The 18,979-nt window shown below is 35.5% G+C and overlaps 1 protein-coding gene across 1 annotated transcript; it reads left to right on the forward strand.

The window, feature by feature from the left end:
• The first annotated feature begins 4,978 nt into the window (after positions 1-4,978).
• Positions 4,979-14,277, forward strand: TDRD15 (tudor domain containing 15). The gene is given in 16 exon segments (XM_021716810.1): positions 4,979-5,068; positions 8,474-11,897; positions 11,899-12,286; positions 12,289-12,354; positions 12,357-12,466; positions 12,468-12,537; positions 12,540-12,988; positions 12,991-13,147; positions 13,150-13,224; positions 13,227-13,478; positions 13,481-13,681; positions 13,684-13,779; positions 13,782-13,814; positions 13,817-13,891; positions 13,894-14,009; positions 14,011-14,277. Coding segments are annotated over 15 exon segments (5,778 nt in total). The 5' UTR covers positions 4,979-5,068; position 8,474.
• The last annotated feature ends 4,702 nt before the right edge of the window (positions 14,278-18,979 follow it).

Consider the following 18,979-nt stretch of genomic DNA (forward strand, 5'->3'; position numbering starts at 1 on the left):
ATCATTCATCTCTTGCAGGTTTTGTTCTGTCTTTTTGAGTTTCTTTTCTATGCTTTTGACAGTTTGGGTTAGTTCTATGTTTTGGTCTTCTAGCTCTGAGATTCTTTCTTCTGCTTGGCTAATTCTACTTTCCATGCTTATTAGTCTGTTGTTCATTTCCATTACAGTATTCTTTACTGCTGTCATTTTGACATCAGCTCCTTCCTATTTTCCTCTTGTCTCTCCTCAAGTTTTTTAATTCTCTCCATTAATGTCTTGATGTCTGGGTTTGTTGCATGTAACCAGTCATTCTGGGGACTCTTCATTGTCTGTGTTCCAGTATCTGTTTTCTCAGTGTCTGATTTCCCAGGGGTCTGTGTAAGCCCTATATTCTTCTTTGGTTTTTCTTCATTTGTGCGGTTTTTCCCCCTCCCTACTTTTTCCTTCCCTCCACATCACCGTCTTCTCTAATTCTGTTATTCAGGGGTAAAGGGATTGGTTTTACTACTGTTTGTTCAATCTCCTATTCTTTATGTATGTCCTCTTACTTTGTTCAATTCTGGAGTTGCACTGTAGGTTGGGAGTGGTCCTTTGTGCAGTTTTGAAATTTACTTAAGGGTCGAGCTGTGATTCAAAATCTATCTGCAGGTCCAGGTATTCGCTGACAGGTGTGTGGATAATCTGGAACCCACTTCCCACTGCCTTGGAGTCTGTCCATGCAGTGGGGCTGTAGGTTTACTCCCTGAAATAAAATATGGTTAGCAGAGGGAAGAGAATGGAGCAGACGGTGGGTTGAAGAGGGGAGTGGGGAGATAGAGGAGTAAGGGGGGAAACAAACGTGTGCCAACAAATGGAGAGAGAGACCTATACTGAAACAGATAAAAACAATAGACCACAGCTACTGACGAACCAAGTCCCATACAAAAAAAATAAAACATATAGTGATGCTAACATACAAGCTAACCAACCACCTTATTGGTGTGCTGTTCCTCTATATAAAGATATAGTCTACAGAGAGAAGAAAAGAGAAGAAAAGGAAGAGGGGGAAAAAAAAGGAACAAACAGTAGGAATAGAATTAAGTCATTAAACTAACAGAATCAATGAAGCACTCTGAGACTTTTCATTTAAGTCCAATGTCCTTTCAGTTCTGATTTCTAGCTTTCTTTTCAAGCAGATAAATTAGTTTGCAGTTAGGGTTAGTTGCCCCTGGTCTGCTGTGAAGGACATTTCAGATCACCCTGCATTCACCACTCTGGCCTATGTCCTTTTCAAGCTTGTTTCTCCCGTTTCGTTGTTGTTACCTTGAATCGGCAGCAGGTGATGCTATCTAAGCTGCTTGCCCCAGAGGTGGTGGGGCTGACAGGAACCGGCAAGACTGGAGATGGATGCCTGCTTCAGGGCACAGGCAGGAGACTCATGGCGGGCAGGATGTCTCGGTTGTAGGAGAGGTGGCAGCGATCCCAGCAGATCTTCCCTGAAGGGACTTCAAGGACTGAAGTTGTGGATCGCCTCTCGTCCGGGTGGTGCGATGTGCTACTGGTGGTGGCTGTGGTGGCTGCAGCGGCTGCAGCAGCAGCAGCATCTGCACTGCAGTGGCTGTCTAGTCTGCTGTGATGCCCCAGCGGTGGCAACGGCTGAGCTCCATATGAAGAGCAGGCTGCGATTTTGGGGTCTGCAGCCCCTGGGGTGAGAGCCAGAGACCCACTGCAGTTCTCCTTTGCAGAGGGCTTCACAGACCAGTTTGCCCCATTGCCATCTTGCCAGAAGTCCCCTTTGATGATTTTTGAGAGACAACAGGTAGGAGACTAGGGACTACTAGGCTGGGGAAAACTTTTAATTAGAGTGATTAGGTAATGCTTTACCTAGAAAGGAACATTCTGACAAAAACTTGGAGGAGGTGAGGGAACAAGCTGTGCTCTGAGAGAGTGATTAAGCCCAAAGTCCAGAGGTTGAGAAAGTTCATGAAATGGCAAGGAAGGCATTGTAGCTTCAGTGTAATCAGTGAGGGGAGTATAATTGGAAATAAGGTGAGAGAAAACATGGGGATCCTGGTGTTGGTGGTGCTGGTCAGAGCTTTAGAACTTGATAAGCCATTTTGATAACTTTTGTTTTCACTAAGTGCATTTAGGAGACACTGTTTGTTGTACTTGTTTTTTAAGCAGATTGGTGCATGTTGTATTTTATATTTTTAAAGGATCACTCTGATTACACTGCCAAGAATAGTCACAATGTTGGGGTGGAGTTGGTTAAGGATAGAAGACTAGTTAGAAACCTAGTATTGCAGATTACAGAGAAAGGTAGTTTAGACCAGAGTTGTAGCAGTAGAATTGGAAGGAAGTGTCAAATTTTTGCATACTCTGGAGATTAACCTGATAGGATTTCCTGGTGGATTATGTATGGGATGAAAGAGAGTGGAGTCATGTATGATCGAAGATATTTGTCCTGAGAAAATTGATTTCAACTTTGTTTTTATCCTCATTTTTTTCTTATAATTTTAAAATGCTTAATATATCTAAAACAATTTTTTTTTTGAGTTCGAGTCTCACTCTGTCGCCCAGACTGGAGTGCAGTGGCCGCTCCCGGCCACCGCAGCCTCGACCTGCTGGGCTCCAGCGATTCTTCTACCTCAGCCTTCCAAGTAGCTGGAATTTACAGGCACGTGCTACCACGCCCAGCTGATTTTTTGATTTATTGTAGAGATGAGGTCTTGCTGCCCAGGCGGGTCTCAAACCCGCAGGCTCAGGCAATCCACTCACCTCAGCCTCCCAAAGGCCTGGGATTACAGGCTGAGCCACCGAACCCGGCTTCTAAAACAATTTTTTATGGTCTCTGGGTTTTGTCTCTTGAAGGAAGCTTTCTTCAATAAGATTAGAAGAAAATCTTGTATTTTCTTCTGATACTTTTAGGTCTTTTAATAAGTTATTTCTTTTGTCTATCTGGTATTTATTTTTACTTTCACTGAAGCAGAGGTTCTCAACCTCAGAATGATTGACATATTGGGCTGGGCAACTGTTGTGTTGTGGAGGACCCTTCTGTGCATCGTAGGTTATTTAGCAGCATCTCTGTCTTCTATTCACTAGATATATCAGTAGCACCTACCTCCTACCCTCACTTATGACAACCAAATATATTTCCAGACACTGAAAGTATTCCCATGGGGATAAAAAATCGCTCCTGGTTGTGAACTATTTTAGTAAAAAACGTTAAAAAAAATTGAAGTCCTGATTTTGAAATATGCGTATTTAAGGAATACTGTGCACTGTTGTGTTTTCATCACATCGATGTCATTAAAGACCTGCTAGAATACTGGCCAGAGTTTCAGCTGAATGATCTTAAATTTTGAAAAAGGGAGAAATAATAAGCTGATTCTGTCCCAGAAGGGTGCCCTGCTTATTTTTTTTTGTATTTGTGTCTTTTATTCTTATTTCAGTTCTTATCCATGATTATGTGGTTTAGTTGAAAGAACGGCTGGAAGCAGTGGAAGTAATATACCTAGAGAACTGGACTGATAATCAGAAAACCTAATCGGAAGCCTCAATCTCTTTGATCTTCAGTTTGTGGGTATGAAAAATGAAAATCTTATTGTGAATATCAGTTCAACTTGTGCTAAAAACTTTTAATAAATGAGTTATTAAAATAAAGAACTATTATTTTATGCACTTTACAATTTTTGAGGAAATGTATGCTATTTAAAACTTATATCATAATTCTGACCCTGTACTCTTCAAGACTGTAGTCACTAGCCACATATAACTATTGAGCATTTGAAATGTGTGCTGGGCTCAGTGGCTCAGCCAGTAATCCTGAGCTTTGGGAGGCTGAGGTGAGTGGATTGCCTGAGTCCGCGGGTTCGAGACCTGTCTTGGCAACTTGACGAGACCTCATCTCTACAATAAATAAAAAATTAGCCAGGTGTAGTGGCGTGCACCTGTAGTTCCAGCTACTTGGAAGGCTGAGGCGGAAAGATCGCCGGAGCCCAGCAGGTAGAGGCTGCAGTGGATGGAAGTGTCCACCGCACTCAAGTCTGGGTTACAGATTCCAACTGAAAAAAAAAAAGAAATATGGTTAGTCCAAATTGAGATGTACTCTAAACATAAAATGCATACCATAATTTAAAGATGTAATATTAAAGAAGTCAAATATTATGGTAATAATTTTATATTGATTATGTGTTGAAGTGATAATAGTTTGGATTTATTGAGTAAAATAAATTATCAAAATTAATTTGTTTTTTACTATTTAATGTTGTTACTAGATAATTTAAAATTACATATATGGCTCAATTGTATTTCTAGTGAATACCACTAGTCTAGATTTATTAGATGTTAATTTATAGAAGACAAACCACAACGAGTGATATCACCTATCATATGTATCCTATAGTATTAGGGAATCTAGTATAGGAAGAATTTTTTCATATAAATTTTAATAGTGTTTGCAGACTGTATTTTCCTCAAACCCTAGGGGAACTGTGATTCTGCGCATTTTTTTGTTCAAATTTAATTGAGGAGTTTGTGAACTTTGGAGTTAAATTTTTAAAAATATAATTTTAGAACAAAACATGCAAATATTATATATTAAATGTAAAAGTGGAGAAGAGCACTAGTTAGTGCCATCAGATTAACTCATCGATTATTTACGTTGTGTCTCCTCCATATTTTTATTTGACTCTACTTGTGTTGGATCATGTATAATTGTGAAAGCAGGTGGACTGTTACATATATTTGAGCTAGATTTTGCCAGTACTGTGTCGTCAAACACAATAATAAGGAAAATTATATGATAAAGGTGCTATAAGCTTGAGTTTAATAAAAATGACTTTATTATTCTCATATACTTACTTTTATAAGTAAATTTTATAAAGTTTTGAAATTATTAGAACACATTCATTTTATAGATATTTTTTGTATACTTTTTATATCTTATATTAGTTTAAGAAGGGCTTCTGCTGAAAATAATGGCTTGAACACAAATATAATTCAGCTTCTCATTTTACAGATTTAGAATCTGATTGTAAGGAAAAACAGTTTCCCAAGTTTCACACAATTTATTGAGTCCTGATATCTAAATACTGTGTACACAGAGTAAGTACTTCCTATGATACAGTAATGTTCTAGAGTATATAACATTGAATAGGGATTATCTAGAACATTTAGATTTAAATGTTTATGTCTTTAAAATAACATAGTTTATTGTATAAATAATTTGTTCGGTTTTAAATTCCTTGTATATATTTTTCCTGAGTTTTTCTGAATTATTATAGTTTGTTCTTTAATTTTTATTTCAATAGTTTTGGGGTACAAGTAAGTTTTTCCCATTGCATGGATGTATTGTATAGTGCTGCAGAAGTCTGGACTTTAAGAATACCTGTCACTCCCACTAGTGCACATTGTAAACAATGTAATTTTTCATTTCTGACCCCCTTCCTAACCTCCCCCTTCTGCATCTCTAATAATCATTATACTATTCGTTATGCTTTTGCAGACCCCTATCTTAGCTCCCACTTATAAGTGAGAACAAATGGTACTTGATTTTCCATTTCTGCATTACTTTGCTTATTTATGGCAGCACAATTCACAATTTTGAAGATGTGAAATCACCCCAAATGTAATAACTTGGATGGAATTGGAGACCATTATCCTCAGTATAGCTTGGTCTTCAGATGCACAAGGTTAGGAGCTTTATCCATAATACTGGGCATTTTCTTCATGATCCTATTAACTAAGCATTAGAGAGGCAAGCAAAGAAGACTGATTTACATACACAGAATAGGATATTCTGTCTCCTTGATTAAGAAATTTTTTTCCGCCGGGCTCGGTGGCTCAGCCTGTAATCCTGCGACTTTGGGAGGCTGAGGTGAGTGGATTCCCTGAGCGAGCGGGTTCGAGACCCGCCTGGCCAGCAAGACCTCATCTCTACAATAAATCAAAAAATCAGCTGGGCATGTAGCGCATGCCTGTAATTCCAGCTACTTGAAAGGCTGAGGCGGAAGGATTGCTGGAGCCCAGCAGGTCGAGGCTGTGGTGGCCAGGAGCGGCTACTGCACTCCAGTCTGGACAACAGAGTGAGACTTCAACTCAAAAAAAAAAGAAATTTTTTTCCATTGTGGGGCCCTTTGGTAAGCATTAAATGAGACTTTAAATTTTTATGTCAATTCTTAGAGATCCATCCACATAGCTCTTCAGGTTTCTTCATAACGCATTCTTCAATTTTGCCCCTTCAGAATTCCTAATCATCCTGCAGAAACGGTTAGCCACTGCACATTAATATGCATAGATTCTTAACTCAAGCAATTTCTTCTTCAGTCAAAGTAGATGTTATGGTAGGTCTGTCAACTGTGAAGATTTCATTTCATTTCTCAGTCAGGGGCTCCCCTGGATTCGGGTATAATGTCTCCACAATCTATTTCTGGATGTTGCTGGCATTAAGTGAGAGCCATGTGTAAACCAGGCTCAGATATTCCCCCTCTGAGGTGAAACTCCTCAGAAGGCCATTTATAGTATTTGAGGGATGGTTAGTGGTGTGGAGGAATAGGGTTCTGATAGTTTGAGTAACCTATTCGTATACTTCCTTGCACCTTTGGGTATTCTTTCATTTACACATACTATATATATCAACTCCATTTAATAAAAGAGTTCTGCTGTGTATACCTACTTTTTATACCTAAAAAAGGGCAGCATGGTTTCTGAGAGATGTATGTATTTTTCCTTTCCCATTACCCACATGAACGAACAGTCACAGGAGCTTTTAGGTAAATGCCTGGAGGAAAGTTCTTGGTATAATCCAACATAGAATTCTTTTAAGAGCCCCTGATCTTCTTTTCATGTAAGGAATTAAAGGGCTATAAACTGAGTAAGGTCTGGGAATTAGGTGAAGGCCTGCGACTTTAAATAATGAAAACTTAAGAAGTCTTTTGTATCTTGAAGGCTTTTGATTTTTTTCATGAAAGTCCATAGTATTGCTCATTGATTTTATTTTTAGAGACTCCATGGTCAAATAAGCATAGCTCAGAATCTCTTTAGATCAGACCCCACTGATTATCACTCCAAATTAATTACACACAAAAGAAAACCATAGTTACTACCCAGATGTCCCTAAATCTTATCTCTTTTTCTAGGTTTCCTATGTCCTGTTGTAGTTGTTGGTCTTGGGTATTTGATTTCTAGAAAGGGCTTCTGTTCTGTTATTTCCTTCTGAGATAATGTTTATACTTTGATAGGATTGTATACTCTGGCTTTATATGTTCTTCTTTCATCATTTTATCCTTTTTCCTCTGAGTTGTGGGGTGTCCTGTCAAAAATTTTATTCTATTTATTTTCATTTTGGGTTCAGTTTTCCCATTGTAATTTTAAATTTCTCATGTGTGTATAGTTCATTCTAATCCCAGTTGTTACATTTTCATGACTAATTAGTCATATAAAAATGCATTATTCTCTCTTGACATTTTTGAGGACAGGAATCATATTTGAAAACAATTATTTGCTTTTTCTTTCAATACATTTATTCCTGGTGGGAGCATTTTTTTGTTTTCTTTTAAGTGGTTCCCTCATTTTTTGGGGGGGGGAGGGGGTAGGAGAATCCAGTATTTTTCTCTTACTCATTTTCATAAGAAAGAAATTGGTGCTTGTCAACTGTTAAGAATCAAAGGAAGAGTCAAAATAAGTTGTATGCTATCATAGTAGATATTAGTTCTTGCCTGAAGTTGGGGACTATCTTATATTTCTTGAATATTTGCCTTATCATCTTTAGAATCCTAAAAATCTGGAGATTACCTATGATAGAGAACTTTGCATCTATGCTAAAGAGATTTTCCCTTTTCCCCTTTGTGTGGCCAGTCATGCCAGTGACAAGGTCTGAATGTACCTAATATGCTTCAGTGTCTTTCCATGCTTAGGTTTCTTTACTGGTGTCCAAGCCTCAGCCTATTTCCCTCAATCAAAGAAGCATCCTGGGATTGCATAATGTTGTTGATGGTATCCAAATATTGCTAATTCACACAGAGTAGGGAGTCTAACAGTGTGTCCTATTTTAGCTCACCATCTTCCCCTTGCTTCTAGCACTCACTCCTTTGAGTTCTGAGTTGTTGGAAAGAATCTGCATGAGGGAAAATGGTTTTCTCACAGGGGGAGAATGAGATCCCCAGTGGGCCTAATTTGGCTTCTTCCATTATAGCACATCTGCTGACTATCTAGTGGGAATTTGTTGAAGTTTCTGGAAAATAAAGGTTGCTCCTCTCTGTTTTCTAGTGATGGTACATATTTTCCCTACTTAAAAAAAAATGCTTTCTTGATTATTTTGATGAAAAATTTTGAAAATGTGGAAAGCAGTGAACAGTTAGGTTTTGTTTATCTCACCATCTTGTTCAGTGTATATACTTTTATTTGCATATTTAATTTGATGAAATTTTTAGGTTTATATTCACATACAAATTAATATAAGGCTAATTGCATTTAATTTTGACTGCTAATTAGTACTTATTTTTGCTTTTTAGAGAATGGATCCCACATCTCTTTTACCAACATTTTTAAAAATAGATCTGACAATATCGCATATTGAATGTCTTCTCACAGATATTCTGGTGAAATTTGAAGGCATAAATAATAGTGAATGTGAGTTTGACTATCATATATTGCAGAAGGAAATACAACATTGTCCAAAAGTGAAAAATAAGTTGGACATTGATGACTTTTGTTTGGTGGAAGAAAGCGTATCCGGAGAATGGCAGAGAGGAAAAGTTGTGAAAAAGAAAAATGAACTTTATACAGTACTTCTCATAGATTGTGGAAAAGAACTAAGAGTTGATAGTACACAGGTTGCTTCAGCCTGTGGTGATTTATTTGAGCTACCACCACGAGTAGTATTTGGCATTTTTGCTAACATACTACCAGTTGGGGAAAAATGGTCTCCTAAGGCTTTGAATTTTTTCAAGTCATTACAAGGAATACACGTGAAAGGCTATGTGCAAGCGACTTTGCCTCAGCAAAGGATTCTTCTTGAAGTACCCAAAATTATATCCCAGGCCCTAGAATTACAATTAGGAAGATTTATTGATAGAGATTCATTTTGTCTTATTGTGGAAATGTTAAAAGAATGCCCTCCACAAATGCCAGATTTGTTACAACTTAGAAGACCTGAATTGTTGTTAACTAGTAATGATATTTCACTTAATATTCATTATGTTCTGGATAATTTACAGCCATCTTTGTCAGTAGGAAATATTGAAAGTGTAAAGGTATCATCTGCGTTGAGCCCAAGTAAATTTTATTGCCAGTTAATTAAATGGATTCCAGAGCTAGAAAACTTGACAATGTGTATGACTTTGCATTATGATATTATTAGTCAAGAAACTAGTCCCATGTGTGACAATTTTGGATTATTTTGTGTTGCCAAAAGGAGAAATGGACAGTGGCATAGAGGAATTCTTCAGCAGCTCTTGCCCAATAATCAGGTAAAAATTTGGTTTATGGATTATGGCAGTAGTGAGACTATACCCTTAATTTATGTCAAGAAACTTAAACACGATTTTATTTTAGTACCATTATTTTCATTTCCATGCTCTCTGACATATTTGCACAGTTCAGATAGAGATGCAAGAGAATTTCAACTGAGTGTATTTAAACAAGCCTTGTTAGGACAAATAGTATATGCACACATTGATTGGTTCAATAAGGATGAACATTTGTATTATGTGACATTACAAATGCAAAACCCTACAACTAATTCTATGTGTCTGCTGAAGTCTATAGACAAACAAATACTTTGTCCAGTGTCTGATTCAAAAACCTCCAATATCTTGAGTAAGACAAGTGTTTCTGATGTAAACAACTTTGCAGTTGAGAGTTTTATTGGAAATATTGAATGGCCAATAGATTCTCTAAAGAAAAAAGACATTTTAAAATTAGGGTTTTCTATTAAAACTGCAAAAATGGAGATAGAGACTGCATACATAGGTTTTGTAACATACATATCAAACCCATCAAATTTCTGGGTACGCACCAATAACTATCAGAATCAATTTCAAGATATAATTAAAAATATGAATACATTTTATAATTTGTGTGAAAATGATGAAATGATTCTAAGAAAACCTGAACCTGGATTATTTTGTTGTGCTAGATATAGCAAGGACAGAAATTTTTACAGAGCTGTCATCACAGAGATAAATTGTTGTAAGATTAATGTTTATTTTTTGGATTATGGAAATACTGATTCCATACCATTTTTTGATGTAAAAATTTTGCTTCCAGAATTTTATGAATTGCCTGCCTTAGCTATGTGTTGTTCACTTGCACATATATTTCCCATTGAAGATTTATGGGTAAAGGCTGCAATTGATTATTTTAAAAAACTAGTTTTAAACAAAGCAGTTTTGCTTCAAGTTATAGCAAAAAGAGATGACAAATATATTGTAAATATTCAAAGTATTGAAACCTCAGAAAATATAGATGTCATCTCTCTTATGTTACAAGCTGGATATGCAGAAAATCAGGAAGTGGAACCACAGTATTTTCCTGTAAATGGATATTCAGTGTTAAATTTAAAATCTAAAAGCAAAGTTAAAATTAATGACGTTATGCCTGCCCTTGTTGAAGGACCTAAATCTGAAAAGTACCATTCAGATAAACCAGAAGAAAATAATTTGTCTTTGTCAAAGTTCCCAGTTGTTAATTTCTCAGATTCAAAAAATCCTTTTACCTTATCTAAGAGACCTGAGTTATTATGGCCTTATAAAGAATATATTTTTAAACCAGGAACGATTCTTCAAGTTAAATGTTCTTATTGTTATGGTCCAGGTGACTTTTCATGCCAGCTCCAATCTAAGTTAGAAGACCTAAAATTACTAATGGAAGAAATTCAGAATTATTTTAGCAATCATTCTGATCCTTATCAGATTGGGCAGATTGCTTGTGTTGCTAAGTATTCTGGGAAGTGGTATAGAGCTGCTGTTTTGACTCAAGTATCAGAAAAAGAAGTTGACATAATACTTGTTGACTATGGTTACCAAGGAAGAGTTTTAACTAAAGATCTTTGTGCTATTAACCCACGTTTTCTTTTTTTAGAAGGCCAAGCCTTTAGATGTTGTCTCCATCATTTTGTTGAACCCATTAATTATAAATTATTCAGTTGGACAAAAGAAGTATCCAGAGACTTTGGAAATTTTATCTCTTTGTCTAGAGGGTTTTTGACTTGTATTGTGTATGCCTTAGCTCTTATACCTCCAAATTGTTTATATAATTTAGTGGATTTACAATCCTCATTTACTAGTGCAGATGAATTTCTTATTAATCATGGATCCTTTTGGCATAGTACATTATCAAAACCACTCCCATATTCTGTTAGTCTTTACAGTTACTATTATTCTTCTTTTAATATACAGATTGGAAGTGAAGAAGAAGTATATATATCACACATATATAGTCCCCAAAAATTTTATTGCCAGCTTGGTAGAAATAATAAAGATTTAGAGATGATAGAAACAAAAATCACAGAGATTATTAACTTTAAAAAATGTCCAAAATATAATTCTAGTAAAATGAGATTGTGTATATCTAAGTATATACAAGATGGTCTCTCATATAGAGCTTTAGCAATGCCAACAGATTCATCGTCTGACTTTCTAGTCTATTTTGTAGACTTTGGAAACAAGCAGTTGGTAGAAGAAAATATGTTGAGGGCTATTTCAGATCAATTTCCAGAGTTGCTGTTTACACCTATGCAGGCTGTTAAGTGTTTTTTGTCGGATCTTAGAGATGTAGATATTCCAGCAGAAATCAATAGCTGGTTTGAGGACAATTTCTTGGGAAAACAATTAAAGGCAGTAATTTTGTCCAGGGAGTCTGATGGACAACTTGGTATAGAATTGTATGATGGATGTCAACATATAAATAAAAAAATTAAAATGTTGCTTCATGCTTACGGGAAAAAAACATTGTGACAAAGCACACTGTCTGGAAAAGAGTCTCAAGATAAATGAGAATAAGAGACTTGCTACTTCATTGAAAGGCAGAATAGAAAACAACTATCCCCATAGTATGATAAATAAAACTAGTGTAGTAACATGTTCTGAAAGCAAAACAGATCAATTAATGCACTCCCAAAGTATATGTGCCAGGAATTGGAAACCACTAGTTTGTTATAAAATTGACTGTGTGTCAAAAAACAAAGTGAAGAAATTTTTAAATGACTGACTTAAAGGTGTAAAAATTGTCCCTGCAGTTATTCTTGGTGAAAGTGATGTGGGCTAAAAATAAATAAAAGTTGTATTACAGTATTTTATCAAAGAGTTAAATAAAATAGCCTCACAAAGTCATATCACTTTATTAGACTACAGATCAAAGACCTTCCTCGACCCAAAGTTTACTTGAATGCCAAAGTTAAGGGTATTTTTCTAGTATCAGTAATTCCTCAAGTTTTCACATTCAGCTTGCCAAAAATGAAAACGTAATCACTAAACTTGGAGATCCTTTAAATAAGAGAAGAGCAAATAACAATGAAAAAGAGAAAATCAGTTAAACCTCTCATGGGAGATCTTGTAGAACACTCTTGTGGCAGTTCCATTTAAAAGTAGTTATTAAGAAAATTTCTGGAAATTTTTTTGAAGCAAAACTTCTTGACTATGGTAACACTGCAATAGTAAACACATCTAAAATTTCTGAATTTAAGAAGGAATTCTTAACTAGTCCTCAGCTAGGAATTCATTCTTTCCTTAGTGGAGTAAAATGGAATGAGCCTGATGAAATATGGGGTAGCAAAACTGTGGATTATTTGGTATCAAGAGTGAGTAGCAAAACAATGTCCTGTAAATTCTTGAAAAAGCATGGCCATAAGTGGGAAGTAAATATAATTTGTGATGTAAAATGTGTAATAAATGAACTGCTGCAATAGATAGCATGTCCAAAACTATGGAAGACAGCATTGCAAATGCCTTGGGTTAGCTCTCAAAAAGTGAGCCTTGGTGATAACAATGAAATGAAAAAAGGGAGATTAAATAAGGGTGAAGGGTCTATGATTCTTCAACATCCTATCAATAGCTGTTTTAAATTCCTTTTGAAGAGTTAACACCTGGGCAACTTGAGAAAACTGAAATACTTCATGTTTCATGAAAGTGGAAGATTTTATGTGAAGTTATAAAAAAATCAGATTTAACAGTATTAGCTAATAATGAAGAAATGAATTTTCTTTTTTATCAATGGAAAACATTGAAAAGGGCTTAGAATGTTTGATAAAATCTAAAAACATTCTGAAGTGATACAATCAGAAGTAGAAGAAAAGTATGTTGAAGAGAAAGTGCTTTTTTAATTAGTAGATCATGGAAGGTGTGAAATAGCACTTTGATGTAATATCAAGGTGCTTAGAAATAAAATTAGAAACATTTCAAGACAAGCTGTGCTTTGTAAATGGATTTGACTTGAAAATTCTAGGAACATGTCATTTGAATCCATTTTGTGTTTATTTGCTCATTTGGAAATAAGTATCATTTTCATGAAATGTTTAGACTCTAGGAAGTAGAAATTTTAGTAGTTGGCCGGTTACTTTTGGAATATTTGAATTTAAATACAGTTCATGTTAAAGAAAACAAACTTAAAACTTCAGGAATTGTTTTCAGCCTTGAATCTAAGACTCCAGTGCTGTCATGTGCAATAAGATCATTTATTTGGGCACAACTCCAAAATGGTAGGCAGTATTCTGGTATTGCCACTGTTTTCCTGATCCATCAGACTTCTGTATTCAGTTAGATCATTTCTTTTACACAATGAAATATCTTTTTATGATGCTCTCTGATTTACCAGAAACCTTACAAATATGCCTTAGCACCTCATAATTCCTGGTTCTAGTGGTTTGAATTGGAACATCAGTGCAATAGAATAGAAGTTTCTGAAGTCTCAGATAACTCTTTATTTCTTATATTGATTGCTATGGATTTTCGTTACATATACTTTATTCATATATAATAAATCTTAAAGTTATTCCTGAGGAAATTTTGAATTTGCCAGAACTGAGTTATACGTGTATCTTATATGGTACCTTACCCTGATAAAGGGAAACACTGGAGTGAAAAAACCCAAATGCTTTGGCAAGATTTTCTAAGTAAACCAGCCTTAGTTTTTCAGGTTAGGGAATATAATTCTGATACAAAACAGAAAGGAGATGTCATTCATGAGAAAAGCAATTTGGCAGTTATATCAGTTGCATCTGGTCTCGCAACGTGGTCTGAAGATTCAGCTCATCTTGTGATAACTGCTACTGGATCAAATAAAATTCAATGTAAATTACAGAGTACGTCTATTTGCCTGTGATTAGATCAAAATTGTTACAAAAAAGAAAATATAAATTGTACATGAACTAAGAAACAAAAGCTAAAAAAAGAAAAGCAAAAATCTATACAGAGGAAAGATGTCTACAAGCACCTTTTAAAGAAAACTCATATTAGCAAAAGATTACTTTCTAGAAATTTAACACTGAGAAAGGAAGTTGGTAGTGGAAAACATCTCCAGAGTATCATTACTCTTTATACATGTGCAACAACATTTTGGAAACTGTCTGATGGTTTGAAAAATAGCATCAATTGTGTTGCAAACATTTTTGAAAATCTACCAACTGAAGGAATATAGGAAAACAATGTAATTGACTTGAGAACAGCATAAAAGTATTGGATGTTAATGAAAAAAATTATATCAAAAGAATACTTAAATGTAAATAGCCATTGTTAAAAGTAGATTTTTTTGTGTGTAAATTCTATTTTTGATTTTTAAAAAGTTTTTTGTGTACTCAAATTATTCAAATCAAAACTTATTGCCAAAAATTACTATAAAATTGGAGTACATTGATAAACTGATAATAGGCACTTGTATTATAAAACTATGATTTACTATATTATTCTATTTTGGGTGGTAAACTTTTTGGAATGTGGTAAATGTAGCTTTTAACCACACATGCATGACATTTTACAAATAATTTCAAAGATTTTGTAAAACTCTTAAAGGTCTCTAGCTCTCAGATTAGTAAATCTTGCTTTTATTAGTGAACTTCCTGGACTCATTTTGAAGAATCCATCTTCTGTTATATATTGTTTCATATCATATGAATTATATACTTAGATTTTTCTGAGCTTGCTAGTGGCATATTTCTAAATCACCTAAATTTATAAAATAAACTGATCCTAAGCACATTTTTTCTTAAATTATATAGCTATCAAACCGATTCTAAAAGATTACGATTATACCACATTGGTGACTGGCAAATTTTTCACTTTCCTAATACTGAGAGCAAGTGAAACTTAAAAAAAAAAATCTGAAACTGGTTGCTGCAACTTCTGTCATTAAGCACAAGTGAAAAGATCTTTTCTAAATTGTCACCTTTTTCACAATACACCTGAAAGTTGCAGACATATCTAATACTTGCCTCAGACACCACTCTGACTAGCATTCCATACTTTGTATTTTTCTTCAGATTATAAATCTGAAAAAACAGTCTTCCATGATGAGGTAAATTTGCCTCATCGGCAACCAGGAACAGAATTTAGAATGACGTAAATTTACATCAGTGGCCATGTTACTATTTTATGTGCTCTAGTATTGTCTGCGTTTGCTCATGTATATTATGTTTATATTCTATTGACTGTTACTGATGATTTTGTAGCCTATAAAGAATGTTCCCTATTGAATTTTTTTAATTTATAAACTTTATATTATTCCATATTCTGTATTATAACTAACATTATAATAGATTACACTTTTTCAATGAGTGGAGGTGTCTTGTTTTCATTGATGTAATATAAGAAAGTGTTTTATTTGAATTCATATTTAGATGTTATATAGTAAATTGAATAATGCTTTAAAATTAGCGCCTTTTTTCCTCCTAATTTTGGAATCTTTCATTAGTAGAAGTAGTTATGGTAGTGATAGAAGTAGCTACCGTATTTTGAGTGCTTACTATGTTCCAGGCACTGTGGAGTTTTATATATATATAATCTCATTAATACTTGCTACATGTCTGCAAAGGAGGTTGATAATTAAGGTTTAGATAGAGCCTAATAACTAGTATGCCATTTTTTGGTCTGAATTCTAAAAGACTTTTGAAGAAAACACTTTAGAAGGAGAAAGACAATGGTAAGCAAAGTGTTAAACTTATACAAAATAAACAAAAACAAAAATGATATTGAAGAATGTAGTCTATATTCATGGAAAAATTGGCTCACCAATACACAATCAAGGAATTATTTAGACTTACCCAAGGAATTATTTAGGCACAGACAAGAACATCTTCATATGGGAGCCCATCCATGTAAAATGTATAGCCTGAGGCAATTGTCCTCAAAAGAAAGGGAGGGGTAAGAGGCTAATCTAACATATGCCTTTCTCCTTCTGAATGGACCAATTAGATTTCCCTTATATGGAAGCATGAAGGAAGGGAGCAAAGAGATTAGAGATCATGCTAGGAGAGTGCCCTACCCATTAATACCTCCATGGAGAAGGAAACATCCAGAAGGAAAGAAACATTCTCTTAGATATCACCACTTTATGGATGAGTCTTAAGGAAATTAAATATCTTGTCCATGAATTTAAAGCTGGTAAGTAAACTCAGATGTCTCTGATTGCTTTTATTCATTACTTATGCTGCCTTTTGAAAAGTAGTTCAGTTACCTGAGGGAGATTTTTCTACAAATGGTCATCAAACTGTACATTTTGATCATTATACATCGTATTATATCTTTACCCATGTATATGTGTGCTTTCTTTATATGTTTTTTCCATCAAATTATTTTTTTTTCTTTATTTTAAAGATGTGAGGTACTAGTTAGGATTAAGTACATAAGTGGTCTACATACAGGTGAAGTTTGAGCCTCTCACTGCTCCTCACTTCCCCTGGTTTAGTTAGGATCAGGTACCCTTAGTGGTATTATGTGCCCCCCACACCCCAGCATTGTCCTGCTACTGCAACTTCTCTCTTGTAGTATTGTGATAAATGTTCAGGACCCACTTATGAGTGAGAACATGTAGTATTCAGTTCTTTGTAATAGATTATGATAGACTCTAAATCCATCCAACTTGCTGTGAAGTCCATTATTTTGTCTTTCTTTATAGCAGTATAATATTCCATTGTGTATAAGTACCACATTTTAAAAATACAGTCTAATTTCAATGGGGAGCATGGTTGGTTCCATGTTTTTGCTATTGTGAGTATGCTGTAATAAGCATCCCTGTGCTGGTATCTTTTTTTGTAGAATGATTTGAGTTCCTCTGGGTATGTTCCCAGAAGAGGGATTGCTGGATCAGATGGAAGGTCAATTTCTAGATCTTTAAAAAATCACCACACTTTAAAAAAAAATAGAGGTTGTAGTAGTTTACACTCCCACCAACAGTGTAGATCCATTCCCTTTTCTCTACATCCTCACCAGCATCTGTTGTCTTTTGATTTATTAATGATGGCCATTCTCACTGGAGTTAGGTGGTATCTCAATGTGGTTTTGATTTCCATTTCTCTGATGATTAGTGAGACTGAGCATTTTTTCATGTATCTATTGGCTGTTTGTATATCTTATTTTGAGTAATGTCTATTCATGTATTTTGCCCACTTTTTAATAGGGCTGTTTGTTTTTTTCTTTCATTTGAGTTCCTTTTAGAACCTGGATATATGCCTTTGTCATATATACAGTTGGCAAATATTTTTTCCCATTCTGTGGGCTGGCTTCCCACACTCTTGATGGTTTCTTTTGCTTGGCAAAACTTTTCAGTTTGATGAGGGCCCACTTGCCTATCTTATCTCTTATGGCACACACATTTGGGGTTATGATCAAGAATTGGTTACCTATTCCAATGTATATGAGTGTCTCCTGTGTTTTCTAAGAGTCTTAAAATTTGGGGTTCTACATTTAGGTTTTTGATCCATTTGCAGTTAAATTTTATGTATGGTGAGAGGTAGGGGTCCTGTTTCATTCTTTTGCTCAAATTCTTTAAGAACATTCTTTGGCCCCTATTTTTATTTTCTAGCACACAGTGAATAAGTGAGTTAAAGTGAAAGTAGCTGTTGTTAAAAACATTTAGGGCAGAGCTTAAGATGGTGGTCAGCAGGTTGGGCTTAAAGAATCTTCATGGAGGCAAGTGACAATAAAGACTCTCCACGTGAGTAGGTGGATACTGGTGGGAGTGTGAAAGTCAGTCTGAGGGAATACTCAGATACATGCATCTGGGTTCCCTCTCTGAGGGTGACTGCAAGCCCCCACCAACCTGATATTAGAGCACAGCTCACAAGATTGCACGCATAAACGTCTGCTGCCCGTGGAACGGCCCTGAGAAAAGCCTGCTGAATCCAACTGATTCCCAGCACCTGGCACCTGGCGCACACCATCACCTGTCAAACTGGACTGCTGGAGCATAGGATTTGATTATTGGAGAGAGATCATGGGGGGAATCTGGAGAGGAATAAGTGCCTGGTGTGGAACCACCCATCACAGCTATTTTTCAGGCAGAGATTTACATTGCCCCCCAGCCTCCAATCTGTTGCCTAAGCAGCATGAACAAACCAACAAAAACATTTATCAAAACCAACAACATTTCCCCAAAGCCCCAAAGGACATGGACGCTAAACAGCATGATGCTAAACAAGGACTGGGTCAACACTGAAATCAGAGAAGAAATGGAAAGCTACCTGGAAACAAATGAAAATGAAGAAACATCTTATCAAAACCTCTGGGATGCCATGAAATCAGATCTATGAGGGGAATTTTTATCTCTGTGAGTACACATCAAGAAAATGGAAAGATCACAAATGGAGAACCTAACAAATCACCTAAGGGAGCTGGAAAGAGAAGACCACCACAACCCCAACTTTAGCAGAAGAATCCAAATTACAAATAGAAGATCCCAAATACAGGCCATGGAAGACAAAAATATCATAGAAAACATCAACAAAGCAAAAAGCTGGTTCTTTGAAAGAATTAACAAGATTGATGGGTCTCTAGCCAGAATGACCAAGAAAAAGAGAGAAAAGGCCCAAATA

The sequence above is a fragment of the Carlito syrichta genome, unplaced genomic scaffold (assembly GCF_000164805.1).
Source record: "Carlito syrichta isolate Samal-C Ts95f unplaced genomic scaffold, Tarsius_syrichta-2.0.1 Scaffold308968, whole genome shotgun sequence".
In the NCBI taxonomy this organism is placed as follows: Eukaryota; Metazoa; Chordata; class Mammalia; order Primates; family Tarsiidae; genus Carlito; species Carlito syrichta.